Source organism: Strigops habroptila, chromosome W (genome assembly GCF_004027225.2).
Source record: "Strigops habroptila isolate Jane chromosome W, bStrHab1.2.pri, whole genome shotgun sequence".
Taxonomy (NCBI): domain Eukaryota; kingdom Metazoa; phylum Chordata; class Aves; order Psittaciformes; family Psittacidae; genus Strigops; species Strigops habroptila.
In genome coordinates, this window is record NC_044301.2 from 8845930 (window position 1) to 8865437 (window position 19508).

At 41.7% G+C, this 19508-nt stretch overlaps 1 protein-coding gene and 1 non-coding gene across 7 annotated transcripts in view; both read right to left on the bottom strand.

The window, feature by feature from the left end:
• The window catches only part of LOC115619050 (uncharacterized protein KIAA0355-like), a 48803-nt gene extending 29608 nt beyond the window's left edge, over positions 1-19195 (bottom strand). For all 6 annotated transcript variants that reach the window (XM_030511067.1, XM_030511065.1, XM_030511066.1 and 3 more), the window contains exons 1-2: positions 17078-19195; positions 1016-1222 (exon numbers count right to left, since the gene is read on the bottom strand). In XM_030511067.1, the coding sequence (XP_030366927.1) occupies positions 1016-1222; positions 17078-17572 (702 nt within the window). In that variant the 5' untranslated portion in view covers positions 17573-19195. The remainder of the gene's footprint in view (positions 1-1015; positions 1223-17077) is intronic.
• Positions 14608-14726, bottom strand: LOC115619320. Its single transcript, XR_003994973.1, has one exon. It is a non-coding gene; the product is annotated as a 5S ribosomal RNA (ribosomal RNA).
• Positions 19196-19508: the final 313 nt, after the last annotated feature.

Consider the following 19508-nt stretch of genomic DNA (forward strand, 5'->3'; position numbering starts at 1 on the left):
TAACTATTTTTAATGCAAAAGGAGTACAGCTATACCAGGATTAGACCTGTTACAATTATCTGCAATACACATAAAGCACTCCCAAATCCTTATTTTATACAGTGAAATAAATTTATGCTGCAGTAAAAATTACAAACAATTACTCTGCATTCATAGTTCTAAAGGAAACTTGTTTGCTTTCGTATACCTTGCACATTCCAGGTTGATAAATGGAAACCTTGACAAGATTTCCAGTCAAGATGATTAACAAGCTTGTGTTTGCTGCCAAATTGGGCTTTTAAAGCACATGCTCCAAGTTACTCGAATTTAAGGAAACTGTGCATGCAGTGTCTGAAGCCATTCTGATCTATCAGTCTGCAGACTTCAACAGTACAAGGGAAAGCAGAAAAAGCTCCTAAAACTGATTTTCTTTTTTCAGCAGTAAAAGTAAGGATTGCACAGATAGCAAGTGTTTATGAAAATACAAGTCCAGAGAGTGGTACATTTAAGTGATACAATTAACATTCCAACAACTGATGGAGCAAGCAACATCAAGCTTAGCAGCATAAGACAAAAGTGTTAAAAGTGAACGTAAAGATTTAAGTATAAAATAGAATTTGTGCTCAAAATTTAAGAGAAATAGACATTATCTAAATTATTTTTCATCAAGATTTTTTGCTGCTTTTGCAAAGACAACTTGTATGTTTTTTTCTAAATTCCACTTCTGCCAAACCACATTTGAATGCTGCTAATTCATTACTAACAAAAAGCTGTTTCCACTGTTTGTGTACTCCTTATATACAATCATATCACAAAGAAAACTTTACACAAGGCAGAGACGGTATAATTGGCATATAGGTAAAACAAGTTTTAGCATCTGAAACTAACTGCACCATGTTCCCCACTTGAAATGTAGCATGTCTTGAAAAATTAGAGATTTCCTTCCTTTATTAGGGCATCCAGCCTGAATTCAGATTTCACTAAATATAACTGCCATTTCACTAAATATAATCTAACTACAGCAAGACCTCCGTACCTCTGCTGCTCCTCTCCATGATCTTATTGCATCTTCTAGCTCATTTGTGGGGCTTAAATTTGAGGCTCCAGCTCCACTAACATTCTTTTTCTCCTGGGCTACAGCTTCAGCAAAGCAAGAGTGTGCCACTGGCTGGACTTTCTGCAAAGCTTGTGACAGGAACTGAAAGTGGACCTGCATCACCATCAAGAAACATCGCCCAAGTACCTGTGGGAGAAGAAACAAACCCGTTTCAACCAAATAGAGGATTTCATGGAAGCTTCTCTTCTTCCTTTGTCCAGCGTTTGGGGTACTCAGATCTTTTTTTCTATTAAAATAACACTTCAGATCATAAGTAACACTTGATATTTAACCATTTACTTAGAATAAGGTAAACAGCAAGCAAACATTGGTTTCTACAAATTAAAGGGAGATCACACTGATCCCATGTAATTTTTACTTCTGCACTCAAGTTATAGTTATTTGAAGAATGAAAAGCTTGTTCAGTTACTTAGCAATACCAAGCATGTGAAACAATACAAAAAGGGGAGTAGCATATTATCACAAGGACAAAGTCAACAGCAAAACCCACTTGAACATAGACCTTGCTGAATTTATGCTAAAAAGCCCAAACCAAAAGTCTGAATAATTTTAAAACATTATCGTTAAAATCAGAAAAGTTTAATCCAGCAGTTTATCTTCCAAGCAGAGCAATAACCAGCAACAAGCATGAAAAACATTTTGCCACATAATGCAGTGGCAACAGAGTGACATTTTTAGAACATAACAGTGACTGCAGAATGCATGCACAAAGTTGCAGCCCTGTCACTTGCATTGTCTGACAGGAACTGCTAACACTGGCACAAATCATCTCTTCAGAATATTGCACTGAAACAGGTCACTGAACACTCACTTGGAAAGCCCGAGGAAAGGCAGGGAAGCGAAGGGCTGCTGGTGCCTCCTCGTACTCGCTGGGCTGAGGGCAGTGTCAGCATCGTGCTGAGGAAGGGGGTCCCACCTCTGTGTCACAGACTGCTGTTCCCTGCACATTTCTATCCCCCATTTATCTCCCTCTGTCATGCTAGTGCTAATGAGAATTATGACTGAAGACAGGCATATACCTCATTTACTACAAACAGATCACACAACTTGAGCATTTAGGCACAGCGACAAAACATGGAAGAACAGACAGGAGTGCAACCATCCAGAAGGACAACCTGGAGAGCAATGCAGCACAAACAGGAATGCTCTGTCTACCTTCAGGGCCACGCTCTCCTAAGCAGATGAAAGCTTACCACAAAGCACAGCTACAACACAGCAAAGCAGCGAGTATTTTCCAAATTACTGGAGAAAGTATTTAAAAACTATTCAGAGTGTTTTAATTCTTTTATGGAGTTTGTCACACAAAGTGGTTTAAAATGTATATTTGATTTTGATTTATAAAAAAAGACTCAAATTCCATTTTAGGAATAAATCATAAGATACACAGATGTGCAAAGCCATTATGCCTTGAAGCAAATAAATCATCAGGCTTATTTTCAGCTATGTTCTTCTGGAATAAAAACATTCAGACACAATGATCTTCCTGGCAAGACTCAGCAGTCACATGAACAATTATATGCATTAACTATCTACTTCAGAAAAAACAGTGGTGGCAATGCTTTTTTCCATTGCATCCGGACTCCTTTTGACATTCCATTCTGGTTCAATCACTTCCTTTCTTTGTACAAGGCATGAAATTAAACATTTTTGGTACTTTGACTGACCTCTGAAAGCGGAGTTTGATCAAATGAAAAAAACCTCAAACTTTCCTGGCTACAAGATTAGAAAGATTTATAAAAAAAAATGGTGATCTGAGTATTTCTGTGTACAAAGAATGCAGTTCTCAGGGGAAGAAGAAATTAGGACTCACTAGGAATTTCAAGCCAATTAAGTTTCAAAGAATATTTAAGGTACAGAGGTTGACGTTTCCCCTGCCTGGGTATAATGCTCAAAATAAACAAATGATTTAGATTTTTTTTAAGTAGCAGCACACAATATTCCTAGTATAATTTACAATGTTAAACAGTAAGAACTCCTACTTTGTTCAAAAAACAATCTATTTCAGTCTTCCTCAGAAATGGGTAAGGATGGTTTTAACTACTTCAATAAAATCCAAGTGGTGGAGGATTTTTGCACTCTTAAATGCTCACTGCAGATGCCAAACTCACTTTGCTTTAAAGTTTACTTCTTGAGGATTTTCTTCCAAAGAGGTGAAACTGTCTTAACTGTGCGAAAGAAGTATAACCACCAAAGTTTAAAAAATAGAGCCAGGGTTGGCCGGCAGTTAGCAAAGTGGGTAAAGCAACATACTAAATCTCTGTTGCAAAGTCTGCAGAGAAATATTAGCATATGGATGTGGTTTTTTCCACAGATAGAGAAACCATCATCTCTTTTTACAAGTTTGTTTTTTCCTACTTTCCCAAGCAGAACTGTTTGACTCTCCTACTTTAGACCACATCTCGTGGTTTAAGCCCAGCTGGTAACTCGGAACCATGCAGCTGCTCACTCGCTCCCCCTCTTCTTCCTCCCCCCACTCCTGGAGGGATGGGGAGGAGAATCCAAAGAATGTAACTCCCATGGGTTGAGATAAGAACAGTCCAGTAACTAAGGTATAATACAAAACCACTACTACTGCCACCAATAATAATGATAAGGGAAATAACAAGGGGAGAAAACACAATTGCTCACCACCCACCGACCAATACCCAGCCCGACCCGAGCAGCGATCTGGGCCTTCCAGGTAACTCCCCCCAGTTTATATACTGGGCATGATGTGCTGTGGGATGGAATATCCCTTTGGCTAGTTTGGGTCAGGTGTCCTGTCTCTGCTTCCTCCTGGCTTCCCCTCCTCCCTGGCAAAGCATGAGACTGAGAAAGTCCTTGATCGGAGTAAACATTACTTAGCAACAACTAAAAACATCGGTGTTCTCAGCACGGTTCCCAGGCTGAAAGTCAAAACCACAGAATGCACCAGCTACTAAGAAGGAGAAAAGATTACTGCTACAGCTGAAGGCAGGACAGTATCCACCCCTTATTCCATACCATTCACGTCATGCTCAGATCTCACATTTTTCAATATACCATCGTTTTTGCCTCATATATATATACACACCCACACACAAAGAGAAAGATATCATTCCTTAGACCATGGACCAATCCCTATAAAGGTGCTAAATTCATCCAGTCCATGATGTCAGGCTCAATCTCTTGTAACAGTCTTTCAAGGCAGGAGAGACGGTGTGTAGGGCTGGGTTGTTGCCTGCTGATGACACCGCTGAGCTTGTCTGGTTTCGTCAAAATTCATTCTTTGTTGGGGTGATGATCGGAGGGAAGTCAGGGTCAGTCGATGGTGACCTGAGGACAGTTCTGCTGCTGTTGGCTTTTCCCATGTCTTTATTCTCCACTGATGATAATGACAGCACCTATCTTCTTTTCAAAACCCAGAGTGGTGGAGATGGGCATCTAGCTGGTGGGCTATAAAAGTGTTATAGAGCAGGCAACAGCATACAACTGAGTTCATTGGCTGTTTTCCCCAAAAAGTAAATCCCCTTGAGGTACACATCGGACTTCCCCATCTTCCCGCATTACCCACCAAGTATATCCAGGGCCCTGAGCAAAAGCAACCCCACGAGTGGGTTTGCCTTTACCTGAAGCAGGAATGACCCAGACTGTCTTCCCCAACAAATTCTTTATGTGCACCACAGGAACTTTATCTCCCTCTACAGGACGTAAAAGTTCTGATTGGGCTGGGCCAGCCCTGTTGGCAGATCCCCTACTGTTGACCAACCAGGTGGCCTTTGGTAAATGTATATCCCAGTGCTTGAAAGTCCCACCACCCACTGCTCTCAGTGTAGTTTTTAACAGCCCATTGTACAGTTCGATTTTCCCAGAGGCTGGTGCATGGTAGGGGATGTGATATACCCACTCAATGCCATGCTCTTTGGCCCAAGTGTCTATGAGGTTGTTCCGGAAATGAGTCCCATTGTCTGACTCAATTCTCTCTGGGGTGCCGTGTCACCACAAGACTTGTTTCTCAAGGCCCAGGATAGTGTTCCAGGCAGTGGCGTGGGGAACAGCGTATGTTTCCAGCCATCCGGTGGTTGCTTCCACCATGGTAAGCACATGGCGCTTGCCTTGGCGAGTCGGTGGGTGTGTGATATAGCCAATCTGCCAGGCCTCCCAGTATTTGTACTTCAGCCATTGTCCTCCATACCAGAGAGGCTTTAACTGCTTGGCTTGCTTCATTGCAGCATGTTTCACATTCATGAATGACTGGGCAATAGTGTCCATTGTTAAGTCCACCCCTCGATCACGAGCCCATCTATATGTTGCATCTCTGCCTTGATGACCTGAGGTGTCATGGGCCCATGGGGCTAAAAAGAATTCACCCTTATGTTGCCAATCTAAATCCATCTGAGCCACTTGACACTTAGCAGCTTGATCCACTTGTTGGTTGTTCTGGTGTTCCTCAGTGGCTGGACTCTTGGGTACATGAGCATCTACGTGGCATACCTTCACCACCAGATTCTGCACCCGAGCAGCAATATCTTGCCGCAGTGCAGCAGCCCAGATGGGTTTACCTCTGCGTTGCCAGTTGCTCTGCTTCCATTGCTGCAACCACCCCCACAGGGCATTTGCCACCATCCATGAGTCAATATAAAGTAGTGGTCACTTTTCTTGTTCAGCAATGTCCAAGGCCAGCTGGATGGCTTTCACCTCTGCAAACTGACTCGATTCACCCTCTCCTTCAGCAGTTTCTGCAACTTGTCATCGGGGACTCCATACAGCTGCCTTCCATCTCCGACGCTTTCCCACATGCATGAGACTGAGAAAGTTCTTGATCGGGGTAAGCATTACTTAGCAACAACTAAAAACATCGGTCTGTTACCAGCGTTGTTCTCAGACTACAGTCGAAAACACAGCACTGCACCAGCTACTAAGAAGGAGAAAACATGACTGCTACTGCTGAACCCAGGACACTGTACTAAGAACAAACTAAAAACCTAGAGACTACGTAGTAACCAAAGATGAAGTGGAATCATCACAGGTTTCGACTAATAACTTTTTCTTGGTAGCGATGTGTTTTCTTAAACCATTTCTTAGAATAATTTATATTGCATATACAATGACGTCTTCAGCTTGCAAGCTTTTTGTCCCAAGAAATACAGCTCTAGCACCTCGACTTCCTTAACATGTTACCAGGTAGGACAGCTATCTATCTCAGCAGGGAATAACCTTACCTAAAGGAATCTGTCTTCCTGTTTAGACAGTTGGAGGCAATGGAATTTTTTGGGGAGGTCACACTTCAGAATTCCTTGTCTCTGAAACAGGTGATGAGTTTAATCAAACTGGTTACCTACAAACAGGGGCATCAGGTAAAGATGCAGTGTTAGGTTAATCTGTCCCATATCATCCTCCTAATGGGGGCACACAGTCAACTTTGGAATATTTTGCTGGACAAAGCACACATGTAAAATTGCCAGATTTCATTTCTAAACAGTGATGCCATGCAAATTCCCTGGCAAACAAATCTTACACAACAGATTCTTTAAAAAAGAACACTACCACTAATAAAGTTAGCAAACTACCTGTGTCAGTCTTCCACAGTTAATACAAACATTGACCTGCAGTTCCAAGTACCATTTTATGTAGTAGATTTTAGTTTTTTTGTCTATTCCTCTAAACAAACAAAACACTCAACAAAACAAAACACCACAACACACTTTTCAGTGGTTTCCTACTACCCCTTTTTCCCTTAGCAGAGTTCTTAATGGCTTTGGTAACGATAAGCCCTGTGCACAACCCATCTACCCACCGAAGAATCAGCTTAAAATAGCAATATAATGAAGCTAACAAAGAGGCATGACTCAAACTGGTGTACCAGATGATGAGATAGCACCCTTTCCCACATATTACTCAAAGTGGGCAGAATATTATTCATTTTTACTATGCAGCAGTGCCCTGCAGTTTGGAAGAATGATCTTGTTACTGTAAAAGTCAGTCGGAGAAACTCTCTAAGACTCTCTAAGATCATCCTGGTGCTCCAGTAGCCCATACTAGTGGGGTGTATTCTCCACTTCCTCTGGTCTATCTGGCTCAGTGGCTGGTTTCTGTAACATAAAAACTTGGGCCTCCACAGCCTTTTCATCAGGAACATGTATCTGAATTTTCTTTCTTTAAACCTAATTTATGTATGTAATATGAAATAACAGCACGGGGCACTTAGGCGTGTAAAGAAATTGATGGGTCAACATCTGCTTGCCAATTTTAAAATTTAAAGGTTGAAAGAAAGGCCGGGTTCCTGTCCACCCTGTGGCACCAATGACTGAAGCTAGCTCTTTGCTTAATTACCCTTTACAAGTATTTATAACAGAATAAGTAGGTTTTGTTTCTACAAGAAATTTTATCTTATCATTCCCCAACCTAACTGTAGCCAGGGGCCCTGTTGGAGAGGGTTTCAAATATGCCCCCAGTCCTCCTCAATCTTCATCTAAAGTAATAATTTTCTCTGCCTGTCCTGACATTCCACTAAATCTCCAGTGTTTATTTTGATTCTGAGGGCATTCCCTCTTCCAGTGCAACCCGTGGAGTCTGCTCACAAACCTTTCCATGTAATCCTTCTTTCCTCTCCTCCCAGGCTGCTCCCCTCTTTCCTGGTTTCCTGTGTGATAGCTACAGCCAACAATTTTTTCTCTTTTTTTTTTTTTCCCTAAACATTCCAGTTTTACTCTGGAGTTTATCTTATGCCCCCACATATACAATTAACAGATTCCTAGTTGAAACCTGACACATTATAACCCACAATACACAATATTGTATTATATTATATTAATTATATTAATAATATATATATTAATAATCGGGGACTCGAACCCCTTCCCACCACCATTTGAACCATTTCAGGGAACTTGCACCAGGGCAATGGTGGTCTGATTGCGATAGGTCTCCCAGGCCACATTCATGATTTTTCCCAAATCATATTAGTCCTCCCCTTCCTTCCTCTGATTCAGGATCAATAGTAGCACCTCTTTTAATCTTTCCATGAATCCAGAAGGTGATTCATTTATATCTTGCTTTATTTCATATAGCTTAGACCAGTTCACTGCCTTGGGGACCGGATTCTTAATACTGAATAAAATCCACCTCTGATATTGTTTCAAAGCCTGCCTGTCCTGGTCCCAATTAGGATCAGTGGTAGGTATGTGAAGATTCACTGTATCTGCCCCTGTGCCTGCCATTATTTATTGCTCTACCGCGGTCCGAGCTGTACGAATAATCATATTCCTGTCAACACTCTCAAAAGCATGATGCATAATTACCAGCCACTTGTTTCCAAATATTCAAATCTATAGTGGTAAAGGGAATCTTTATCATGACCAGACCATCATTGCCCACAGCTTGTCTTAAAGGTGCAATCACAGTTTCCCCTTGTTTTCCCCTAGTTTGCCCTGCTGTAGGGCAAAATCTTTCAGCCCCCCTCCCTAACATCTCCCTTTCCAGTGCCTGTGCCTGTGCTTGTGCTTGATTCTCATTGTCAGCACCTTCGGCCCCATTATTCACAATACCCCTTCTCTGGGGGCTACCATCAAATCCAAATCCTCCTCTGCATTCCTCAAATGTTTAGTGCATAACCGTCCCATGCTGCACAAAGAGCAACAGTGTTTAAGCAAATTTTTACTATCTTTCTCCAAGGACAATGCTAACAGGTCCTGGGGTGCAAAATTAAAACTACGATCCTTTTACCATTCCAGATGATTTCTCAAAGTGAAAAACATTTCCACATAAGCTACTTCATCCCACTTTCCTTCTCGTCTCAAGAATAACATCCACCATTGATTACAGTATTTTACCAGAGTCTCCCGAGTAACTGAACCACCCGGGGGTTCACTGATTTGTTTCCAGAGTGCTGCAAAATGCAACCCAGCAGGGATTTCTTCAAAACCCCCTATGGAGGCAGTGGTCCTGACCTCCACCCAGATTCTAGAGTGTTGCAAAATGCAACCTAGCAAGGACCTTTTCAGGATTCCCCCTTTGGAGGCAGTGGTACCCATGATCCTGACCTCCACCAGATACCAGAGTCCAGACAACCAGAACCAGACTACCTTTTACCCACCGCACAGGGCGTCCCCTGCAACTTACATGGAAAGGGACCAGAAAGAATGCCTTTTTAAAGAAATAAAATCAGGGGTCTTACCGAGGTCCCGAGTTGGTCCAGGGATCTGTGGTTCCTTTCAGGGAAACTCCCCCAACGCCAGTGTGGAGGTCCCAGAGACTCCCCGGATCCGTGGGAAACACGGCAGAGGGTCCCTGTTCGGGCACCAAATTGTTACTGTAAAAGTCGGTCGGAGAAACTCTCTAAGACTCAATTTGGAGTTTTAGAAAGCAGCATTCTTTATTGCAGCGCTGGGCGCACACGTGAATCGTTCCACAAAGGTGAGCACACCTGTTACTTGCTGGCAGCAGCTATCTATTTAGCAGACTCATACATATTTACAGTGTTTCCAGGAACTAATTATAATATTTGCATCCTAATTAAGCATGTGCTTTCTTGCTGAGTGGGGGTCTCTGGTGGTCACCAATAGTCTTCCTCACTGTGTTTACTGCATGACCTCAGTGCTTGCTCATGGTCGCAAGGTCCTAGTGCTTAGTTAGCAGCTGGTATGTCCTTGCTTCTGTTCTGTTCCAGTCTTGCTCCACGTTGGGCGCCGCTCTGCTATCTTGAAGGCTGGCATCCTTGGTCTTATTTACTGTCTCCTTAGTTGTTATCAGTCCCGTGATGTTCCTTCCCCTGTCAGCCGAACATTCCTTTCTCTCTACGTGTTAGTAATTAGAACAGTTTGGTCTATTCTACTATGTTAAAGGCACATGCACTATTGCTAGTTTAAAATTTAAGCTTACAATCTCATGACCAAAACACCTCCAAGGGAAGACACAATCCTGCTCATTGAAGAAGTGTTACCTAAAAGACAAGCTAGATTCCAGCAGAATGCCAGCTACAGTATTAGGAGACATGGGCAACCTGACAGACTCATTTCTGTTAACAGTTAACTAGTAGTGATAATCTGATATTGACAGCTACTAAAATGTTAACTATGATTTAGTAAAAAAGCATTTAAGTGTTAAGCATTTAAAAAATAAAAAGCAATTAAAATGTAATGCAAAATATTTCTAAAGACAATGCTAGCAGATCTGAGAGCAGACCATGAGACTGTAGACCAAGACAAGAGTACAATGGCATTCCAGCAAGCCATAACATTTTCTACTGATTCAAAGCAGCTTTTTGCTACTGACAGTTCCTCAACTTGGAAAAGTCTGAAGCCAATCCCTGCAAATCACAGGAAAGATAATAATAATCTTCAAAAATATATTTAAAATTAGGCTTTACAATGTTTGCTAAGGATAGCCTACATTTTATGTTTACTCAGACATTTTTGTCCCACAAGCTTCTTGATCAAAAATCTTCATTACAGATCAAAGCCAAAAAATTATCTCCATTTAGTACAAAACCAAGCGCCCATGTAAATATCCTGTGCCCATTCATGTTTCCCTTTTGTTTAGGAAGGCAACATGTACAATCTCTGTCATTACTACCACTTTTAAGACAATACACAAGCTCCATGTAGCTAAACCAAGATTCATTCTTCACATTTTGCAGTACTGAGGCTGCTGCAAACCTTCACAGAAGATGAGGAAATACACAAACTTTTTTCCAGTTTTAATTTCCCCTCCTCCCTCCCTGGATTTCCTTTAACACTTTTATTAATAGAAGTACAGTTTTACTGCAGTCTTCCAGCTTACAACAGATCTGGAAAACTTAACATAAAACACACTCTTGTTCCCCTTGATTTCCAAGCCATTTCTCACCCATACAGGCACAAAACACCTGAGAATTCAAAGTTTTTTTGAAAGGGGAAAATCAAAGGCAGAAAACAAAAATCAGCATTTGCATTTCTGAAATTAAGAAACCTTGGGAAACTCCATCTGTCACCAACACTTTGATCAGAAGTCACCTTCTTACACATCCTGGCAGACAGCTCTGAACTAGCAAGCTTTGTTCTGCTAGAAAACAGTAAATGAATTAAAACCCTCACCCACTGCAGCTACAGTCCAGGTTGCACAACCTTTTTTTAGTCCAAATCCAAGTCAGTCTATGTTCATCAAAACTTGACATTTTCTTGATACTGCCTGCCTGTCCTGGGTTCAGCTATAGCAGTCATTTTTCTCCTTCTTAGTAGCTGGTGCAGTGCTGTGTTTTTCAACTTTCAGCCTGGGAACAACGCTGATAACACTGATGTTTTTAGTTGTTGCTAAGTAATGTTTACTCCAACCAAGGACTTTCTCAGTCTCATGCTTTGCCAGGGAGGAGGGGAAGCCGGGAGGAAGCAGAGACAGGACACCTGACCCAAACTGGCCAAAGGGGTATTCTATACCATGGCACGTCATGCCCAGTATATAAACCGGGGGGAGTTACCCTGAAGGCCCAGATCACTGCTCGGGTCGGGCTGGGCATCAGTCGGTGGGTGGTGAGCAATTGTATCCTCTCCCCTTGTTATTTCACTAATCATTATTATCATTGGTGGTAGCAGTAGTGGTTTTGTATTATACCTTAGTTACTGGACTGCTCTTATCTCAACCCATGGGAGTTACATTCTTTCGATTCTCCTCTCCATCCCTCCGGGAGTGGGGGGAAGAAGAAGGGAGGGAGTGAGCGAGCGGCTGCGTGGTTCCAAGTTACTGGCTGGGCTCAAACCACGACATTGCCCTGGGGGCTAGAGCCCACTACGCTAGATAAAAATGTGTGGCACTTCAGAAAAGCTCTCTTCTAAATTTCTAAAACCAAACCTGCTTTGCTTATATTTCTCATTCTTCCTCAAGACATACAGCCTCTGTTGAGGCAGGCTTAAGAAAAGTGTGTCTTAGCTGGGCTCATGCATAGAAAAAGCCTCATTCTCACGTCTTCCTCATGAATTTGGGGTTCTGTCCTCCCACCCCACCATGAAGTACAACTCACCTCTCACTGTTTCTGTAATACTAGACTCCATCCCTCAAACGAGAGGCTCTGGAGTACCTCTTCATAGGATAACGCTGAGCTGCCACTCAGACATTCAACCATCACTCAATTCTTTCTCAAAGTTGTAAATTCTTTCAGTCATCACTACAGAAGCTACGAAAGCGACTTCAGATATTACTGTATTTTCCCCTTGTATTTTCTAAGGAAACAATTACACTGCCTCTCACACTCTTTTCCCCTCGGTTTTCCTGGTCAGTGAACTCTGATGAAGTCAGGCAAACCCTTCATATTTTTCCTGTTTCCATTATGAATTTTTTAATCCTGGTGATAGTTTTAAGAAATGTTAACTTTTCTATAGATGGGGGGGGGAACAAAAAACAAACAAACAAACAAAAACCAAACCGTGCTTTTCTTAAGTTAAAATTTCAGCATGAATAGCTCAATCTTCAAATCACAGAAATGCAGAGTAGGAGAGCCTCTCAAAGGTCATCCTACTGTCCCAAGCGAGGAGCAATTTCATCTGAGCTAGTTTTGCTAGATGCAGGTTTAACCTGTTCTGCAAGTTCTGCATGATGCAGGCTCCCTACCCTTTGTACCAATCCACATCAGTGCTTCACTAACACTACAGAGTATTTCCACAGCATCTAATATGAATCTTGCCTTCTGAAATTTAAATTCATTACTCCTTACTCCACCTTATGTGGACATGAAGAAAACAGTCACATCTTCTAGAAGCTTCTTACAGACCTGAACAATTCTGATTTTCCTTCTTAGTCTTCTCGTTTTGTAGAGTCAGTCTTTTCAATTTGTCCTCTGAAGTCCTATTTTCCGGATGTCCGATTACTCTTGTTACTCTCTGGTGTCTCTCCAGTTGCTCGCTATTTCTCTAAGTACCACAGCAGTGGTGCATGGGGGCACTGTTGTGTTTAAGGCCATAATAACCAATGAAGAGTGTTGAATGCTTATTTCATGGTTCTTACAGGTTACAGTCATGTTAAATACATGGCAACTGCCTCTTTGCACAATAACAACAACATTGATTTATCATTTGCAACCACACAACACTGACTCCTACTCAACATATGACTACCATAAGCCATAAAACGGTTCTTCAGAACTGTTGCCCAGTGAGCTCCACTTCTGAGGCTGAAAATGTCTATTTAAACATTGTAACATTACGTTTTCCCCTCTGAATTCTATCCCAAACAAAAAACTCAATTGTTCAATTCAAGATTATTTTTAATTCAGCAGGTCTTCCAGCATACTTGTATCATATACTTTCCATGTCACCTACAAACTTAAATATATTCTCTATACTGACCTGCCAAGGTCCATTTTGACAGTGAGCAACTGATAACTGCTTCCTGGGCACAATCATCCAACTAGCTTGCCCATATACTTAAGTCACCTAAACCATGCTCCCTGGCTGATTTACAAAACAACCATTTGAGTCAGTATCAAAACCTTAAATTTTTCTGGTTCTCAAGCAAAAGCAGAACACAATACTTGTCTCATTACACAAAAGTTCCCATAAATATTGACTTTTTTTTTTTTTTTAAAGCTATATGCAAGATGCAGAGCCTTCCAATACCTAAAGGGGGCTTACAAGAATGCTGGAGAGGGACTTTTTACAAGGGCACATAGGGATAGTTCAAGGGGGAATGGCTTTAAGCTGACAGAGGGGAGATTTAGATTAGATATTAGGAAGAAGTTCTTCCCTGTGAGGATGGTGAGACACTGGCACAGGTTGCCCAGAAAAGCTGTGGCTGCCCCATCCCTGGCAGTGTTCAAGACCAGGTTGGACGGGGCTTGGAGCAACCTGGTCTAGTGGAAGGTGTCCCTGCCCATGACAGGGGGTTGGAACTAGATGAGCTTTAAGGTCCCTTCCAACCCAAACCACTCTGTGATTCCATGGTAAAAGTACAATGACAAATGATCAATTTCCACAAGATATGCCTAAAACCAAAACCAAGTGTCCTGGGTTCAGCTACAGCAGTCATTTTTTTCTCCTTCTTAGTAGCTGGTGCAGTGCTGTGTTTTTCAAATTTCAGCCTGGGAACAACGCTGATAACACCGATGTTTTTAGTTGTTGCTAAGTAATGTTTACTCCGACCAAGGACTTTCTCAGTCTCATGCTTTGCCAGGGAGGAGGGGAAGCCAGGAGGAAGCAGAGACAGGACACCTGACCCAAACTAGCCAAAGGGGTATTCCATCCCACAGCACGTCATGCCCAGTATATAAACTGGGGGGAGTTACCCTGAAGGCCCAGATCGCTGCTCGGGTCGGGCTGGGTATCGGTCAGCAGGTGGTGAGCAATTGTATTCTCTCCCCTTGTTATTTCCCTTATCATTATTATTATTGGTGGTAGTAGTAGTGGTTTTGTATTATACCTTAGTTACTGGACTGTTCTTATCTCAACCCATGGGAGTTACATTCTTTCGATTCTCCTCTCCATCCCTCCGGGAGTGGGGGGAGGAAGAAGGGGGGGAGTGAGCGAGGAGCTGCGTGGTTCCGAGTTACCGGCTGGGCTTAAACCACGACAGTTCTTTGTGGCGCAAAAAGCCTACAGCACCCGGGATTCCCAGGCTGTCTCCCATCCAAGTACTAACCGAGCCTGACCCTGCTTAGCTTCCGAGATCAGACGAGATCGGGCGTTTTCAGGGTGGTGTGGCCGTAGGCTGGTTTTGCCTGCATTCTCTTTATATCTGTTCCTACCACAGAGCTGCCTGTTGAGGAGAGCATAGCAGGTGCACATGGAGCTCAGGAACACAGGTTGGATCTATACAGGTAAAGCAGGGACCAAAACAAGTTTCTCTACCTTTGCTTTAAGCTGGGAGGACATGCAGCCAACTTAAGCAGATGATGCTTTGCTTTTGCTGGTGAACTCCACCCCCTGCTGAAGCAGCACTCTCTCCACACGGTGTGTGGGGCAGGGTCTGAATTAGCACCTAGAATTGCTTGACTAGGTTATAAAAGCAGTATACAGATAGTATAGCTAAACATAGTGATGTTATTAGATTGTCTTCAAAAATACCAGTCTGCAGAAGTCATTTATAACAAATATATAGCCAATCTTAATTCACTCTATACTAAGTATACAACACTTTAAACTGTCAGTCATATTTCTCACTAAAATTATGTACTAAAAATGGCATTCTAGTTAACTACTTGCCCTGGGTTCAGCTGTAACAGTTATTTTCCGCCTTCTTAGTAGCTGGTACAGTGCTGTTTTTTCGACTTTAGTCTGAGAGCAATGCTGAAAACACACCGATGTTTTTAGTTGTTGCTAAGTAATGCTTACCCTGATCAAGGACTTTTCAGTCTCTCATGCTCTGCCAGGGAGGAGGGGCACGAGAAGACAGGAGGAAGCAGAGACAGGACACCTGACCCAAACTGGCCAAAGGGGTATTCCATATCACAGCATGTCATGCCCAGTATATAAACCGGGGGGAGTTACCTAGAAGGCCCAGATCACTGCTCGGGTCGGGCTGGGTATCGGTCAGCGCATGGTGAGCAATTGTATTCTCTCCCCTTGTTATTTCCCTTATCATTATTATCATTGGTGGTAGCAGTAGTGGTTTTGTATTATACCTTAGTTACTGGACTGCTCTTATCTCAACCTGTGGGAGTTACATTCTTCCGATTCTCCTCCCCATCCCTCCGGGAGCGGGGGGAGGAAGAAAGGGGGGAGTGAGCGAGTGGCTGCGTGGTTCCGAGTTACCGGCTGGGCTTAAACCACGACAGTTCTTTGTGGCGCAAAAAGCCTACAGCACCCGGGATTCCCAGGATTCTCCTCCCCATCCCTCCGGGAGCAGAGGGGAAGAAGGGAGGGAGTGAGCGAGCAAAACATTTATCCTTACAAAGTTACCTGAAGTCTACATTAAAAAAAAAAAAAAAAAAGCCAAACAAACAAACAAAAAAAAAACCAAACCAAAAAACAAACAAACAAAAAAAAAAAAAAACCCCAAACCCACACAAAAATCAGTTTTCTACCCAGGATGAATTTCTATAGGAATAACTTTGCAAAGACTGCTGTAAAGAAATATGTCAAAACACAAAGAACTACTTAAAAGACCAGGGATTCATCTGTGACTATCACTTAACACTGCTTATTACATAATTAAGACATTTACTACAGGAGAAATACCCAGCCAGGCATAATGAGAGTTGGGGATTCTCTTTTAACTTCAAACCCTCTGAATTCTGGCTGTTGGGCACTTGCTGCCAGCATATGGAAATTATAGCAAAGTCATGACAAATTTTTACAATACAAATCTCTCAGTCTAGCATGGTATTTCCCTTTTAAGCACAACAGCTCAAAGACGAAAATGCTTCAAAGAGTGATAAAACATTATTTCACACCAATTTTAATCATTAGTCAAGTAATATGCAGTTTTACACAAACACTGATGACAATACGCCACTCCCTAGTGTTCAGGTTTCCTCTCAGAATGGATAATACTATAAGAAAGTATAGGTTAATTTAGAATATGATGGCTTAATATTGTTAGAAATATTAGCTAACATAAAACAGAAAATTGTTTAAAACTTCTATCTAGCTGGTTTGGAGGGGCAGGCTGCTGGGTTAGTTGATTGGGGTTTTTTGTTCTTGTTTTGCATTATTATTTTTAAACTAAGCATGGTTTCACCCAAGAAGAAAGAGATTGTTGGATTGCTGGTTTTAAGTTTAAATCATATAGAAGATTACCATTTAGAATTATATAGGTGGTACAATCTAATTGTACCTCATCTTTCTTATTTCATTAAATCTTTAAATAGAGTACAAGTTCTTATATAGAAATACCTATTAAATACCTAATTTAACATAGCCAGAAGTCAGGCACTGCAAATGACTTTAATTTCTTATGCTTTCTTGAAAGTAGTAGAGCTTCTCTTTTTACCAGCATAGTCCACAAATACAAAGCAAAGCAAAGGGAACTTTTGGTGTAGAAGTGATTTTGAAGAGATGTCCAACTAAGAAGGAATGATACAAATTCACATGCAAAACAGTATTCCCCAAGGTAACTTACCTCAATATCCTGTAGGCTGAACTCTTTCTGATCTTTAAAGTTTGCAGCTCCTGCACTCAGTTCCATCAGCATTTTTGCTATTTCTGGTTTTATTGCTGCTGTGAGATGACTCGCTGCTTCCATGACATGTTCCTGCACATCTTTCAGTTGCATAGCTGCCTTAGAATAGTGCGAGTTCTTAAATACACTGCTGAAAAGGTCTGTAAGGAAAGTGCTTGTATGGCAAAACACATTGAGTGCATCCAGGTATTTGGAGATTCCCTGCTGGATGTCTGCAATCGGAGTCATATGGGACACAGGGTGACTGCAGCTGCCTGCAGCAGCTGAGGACACCAAAGGGGATGCTGGGGATGTAGATGCCAGCGGTGCACTCAGGGTCCTGCCTAGCTCAGGCATTTGATACTGCTGGTGTTGCTGTACTTTTTGCTTGGACCCGCCAAGCAAGAAGCGCCGCTTATAGTCCATTTTGCTTTCTTGCGTACTACAGCAATACATAAGTGTGCTTGTCCAAAAATTTCTTGAATTAACAATCACTTATCAAATTCCTTCCTCAACTATATAGTTATGTACAGTAACAGTGGAGGACTGTGTACACAGGTTTCACAAAAGGCATTTCAAAAAGGCAAGTGTCTGTATAATCTCTATCAGCAGTGAGAAAGGCAGCAGATTTGCTGACTTCGTATTTTCAGTGTTCAGTGCAGCCCTGTTGCAGTTATAAACTGTAGTCAAAAAGCAAGCCGAAGTATCTTAATAATGCTGTCTCTTGTTTAGTATTCTATTCTGCACACAGAAAAGCGATGTTGGAGCAGAGAAGTTACCACCTACAATTTCTTCATATTGTCATCACTTGCTGTTAAGTCTACAAAAGTTTTTTTTGTCAATGTAAATAATATTTCTAGAAGCGATAGCTTAATACAATTTTCCCATTAGTAATATCAGGAAAAGTGGAGCAAACCACCGATCAACAGCAATTCTAAAAGAAGTGCAGAGGCTCCTTCCTTGAAAAAGCAAATCCTTATGTCAGCAGATCAAATATCTTCAAATGTCTTGACAGATCCAGTCTGCCAAATTAGTTGTAGTGTCTCTTCTTAATACTGAAGGGGGGGGGAAAAAATCTGGACTCTTTACAGAAGACTCTGCAAGTGTAACCTATTAAAAATTAAGAGTATTATTGCAAGCCTTCTTCCCCTTTCCTTGTTTGTTGAGGTAGTTGTTTCCGTTGTAACGTTAAGAAGCAGTGCTTCCAGACTGCATTTACCCTCAATTGAGGACTCAGAACAAAAATGCACAAATGTATTTGTAAGGCCTCTAGGTCATTTCCTGTGAAGGGAAAAAAAGTTTAAGATGTTATGGAACAACAAGAAGGTTTAAGATTAACTCCTGTGGTGTCCTGGCATACTTCAAGGAATACGATGTCAACAACACACAAGACCAAAAGGGAGGGAGAGCTGTGCTGATAGTCAAAAAGGCAGTTACAAGTTAGTGTCATCCTACTACACTCAACCTGCTGAATATTTTCTTATTAATCCTCCCATTCTAGACTATCAAACTTAAAACTAAAGCTAATCCCCAGTGCAACCTTTATACAGTTAAGAACAGTGGAAGGCTATTGATGCAGAGTGCAGGGGGAGTTAATCACATTTTCTAACCTCATCCTTTTTAAATAATTTAAGAATGAAGTCAATTAAACCTTTTTTCATGCACCATAATTTACTGCATAAATCCAATGCTTGCATCCATTTAAATAATTTAGTAAATCAACAGATACAGGTCCTTAATTTTTTTTTCAGTACAACATCTATCATATGCAAGGTATTACGTGAGGCAGACCTGCCTAACAGATTGGTCTAAATAACACTCTCACTCAGACATAAAAGTAGGAAGGAAATACTGCCCTGCTCCTACTAGCAAACCGAAGGTGCAGCTGAAGAGCCAACAGTGCTTTCTTGAAGGTATTTGTAGGAAGGCGAACAGAGCCTGAGCAGTGAGAAAGGGTCAGTTTGCAGCAGGAGACATTCAGGGCCAGGCTGGAGAACTGGAGCTTCTGGAAAAGGGCATGAATATTTTTAAGCCCTTCCCCTTAGCCAAACGCAGCTCTTAACTGGACAGGGCTTGACATGATCACATTTACAGGTTGGAGTCATATATCCATACAATGATCACAGTTATCCTAGGGGCTCATCTACACGTCTTTATATAAACACACACATATATTTATACACATGTGTGAAGATTTTTTTATATATTTTTTTTTAAATGTACTATGAATTTATACCTTGTTACTTAATCCCATCACCATCATCTTCCTTTCTTCTGTGACAGAGTCAGAACTGCATTGACCTCATTACCTCTTAACCCACCAGCTAGGTTTGGGTGGGAAACCCCATACTAGTGTCCTGAACAGGTAGCTTCCTACAGCGTTCCTTGCTTT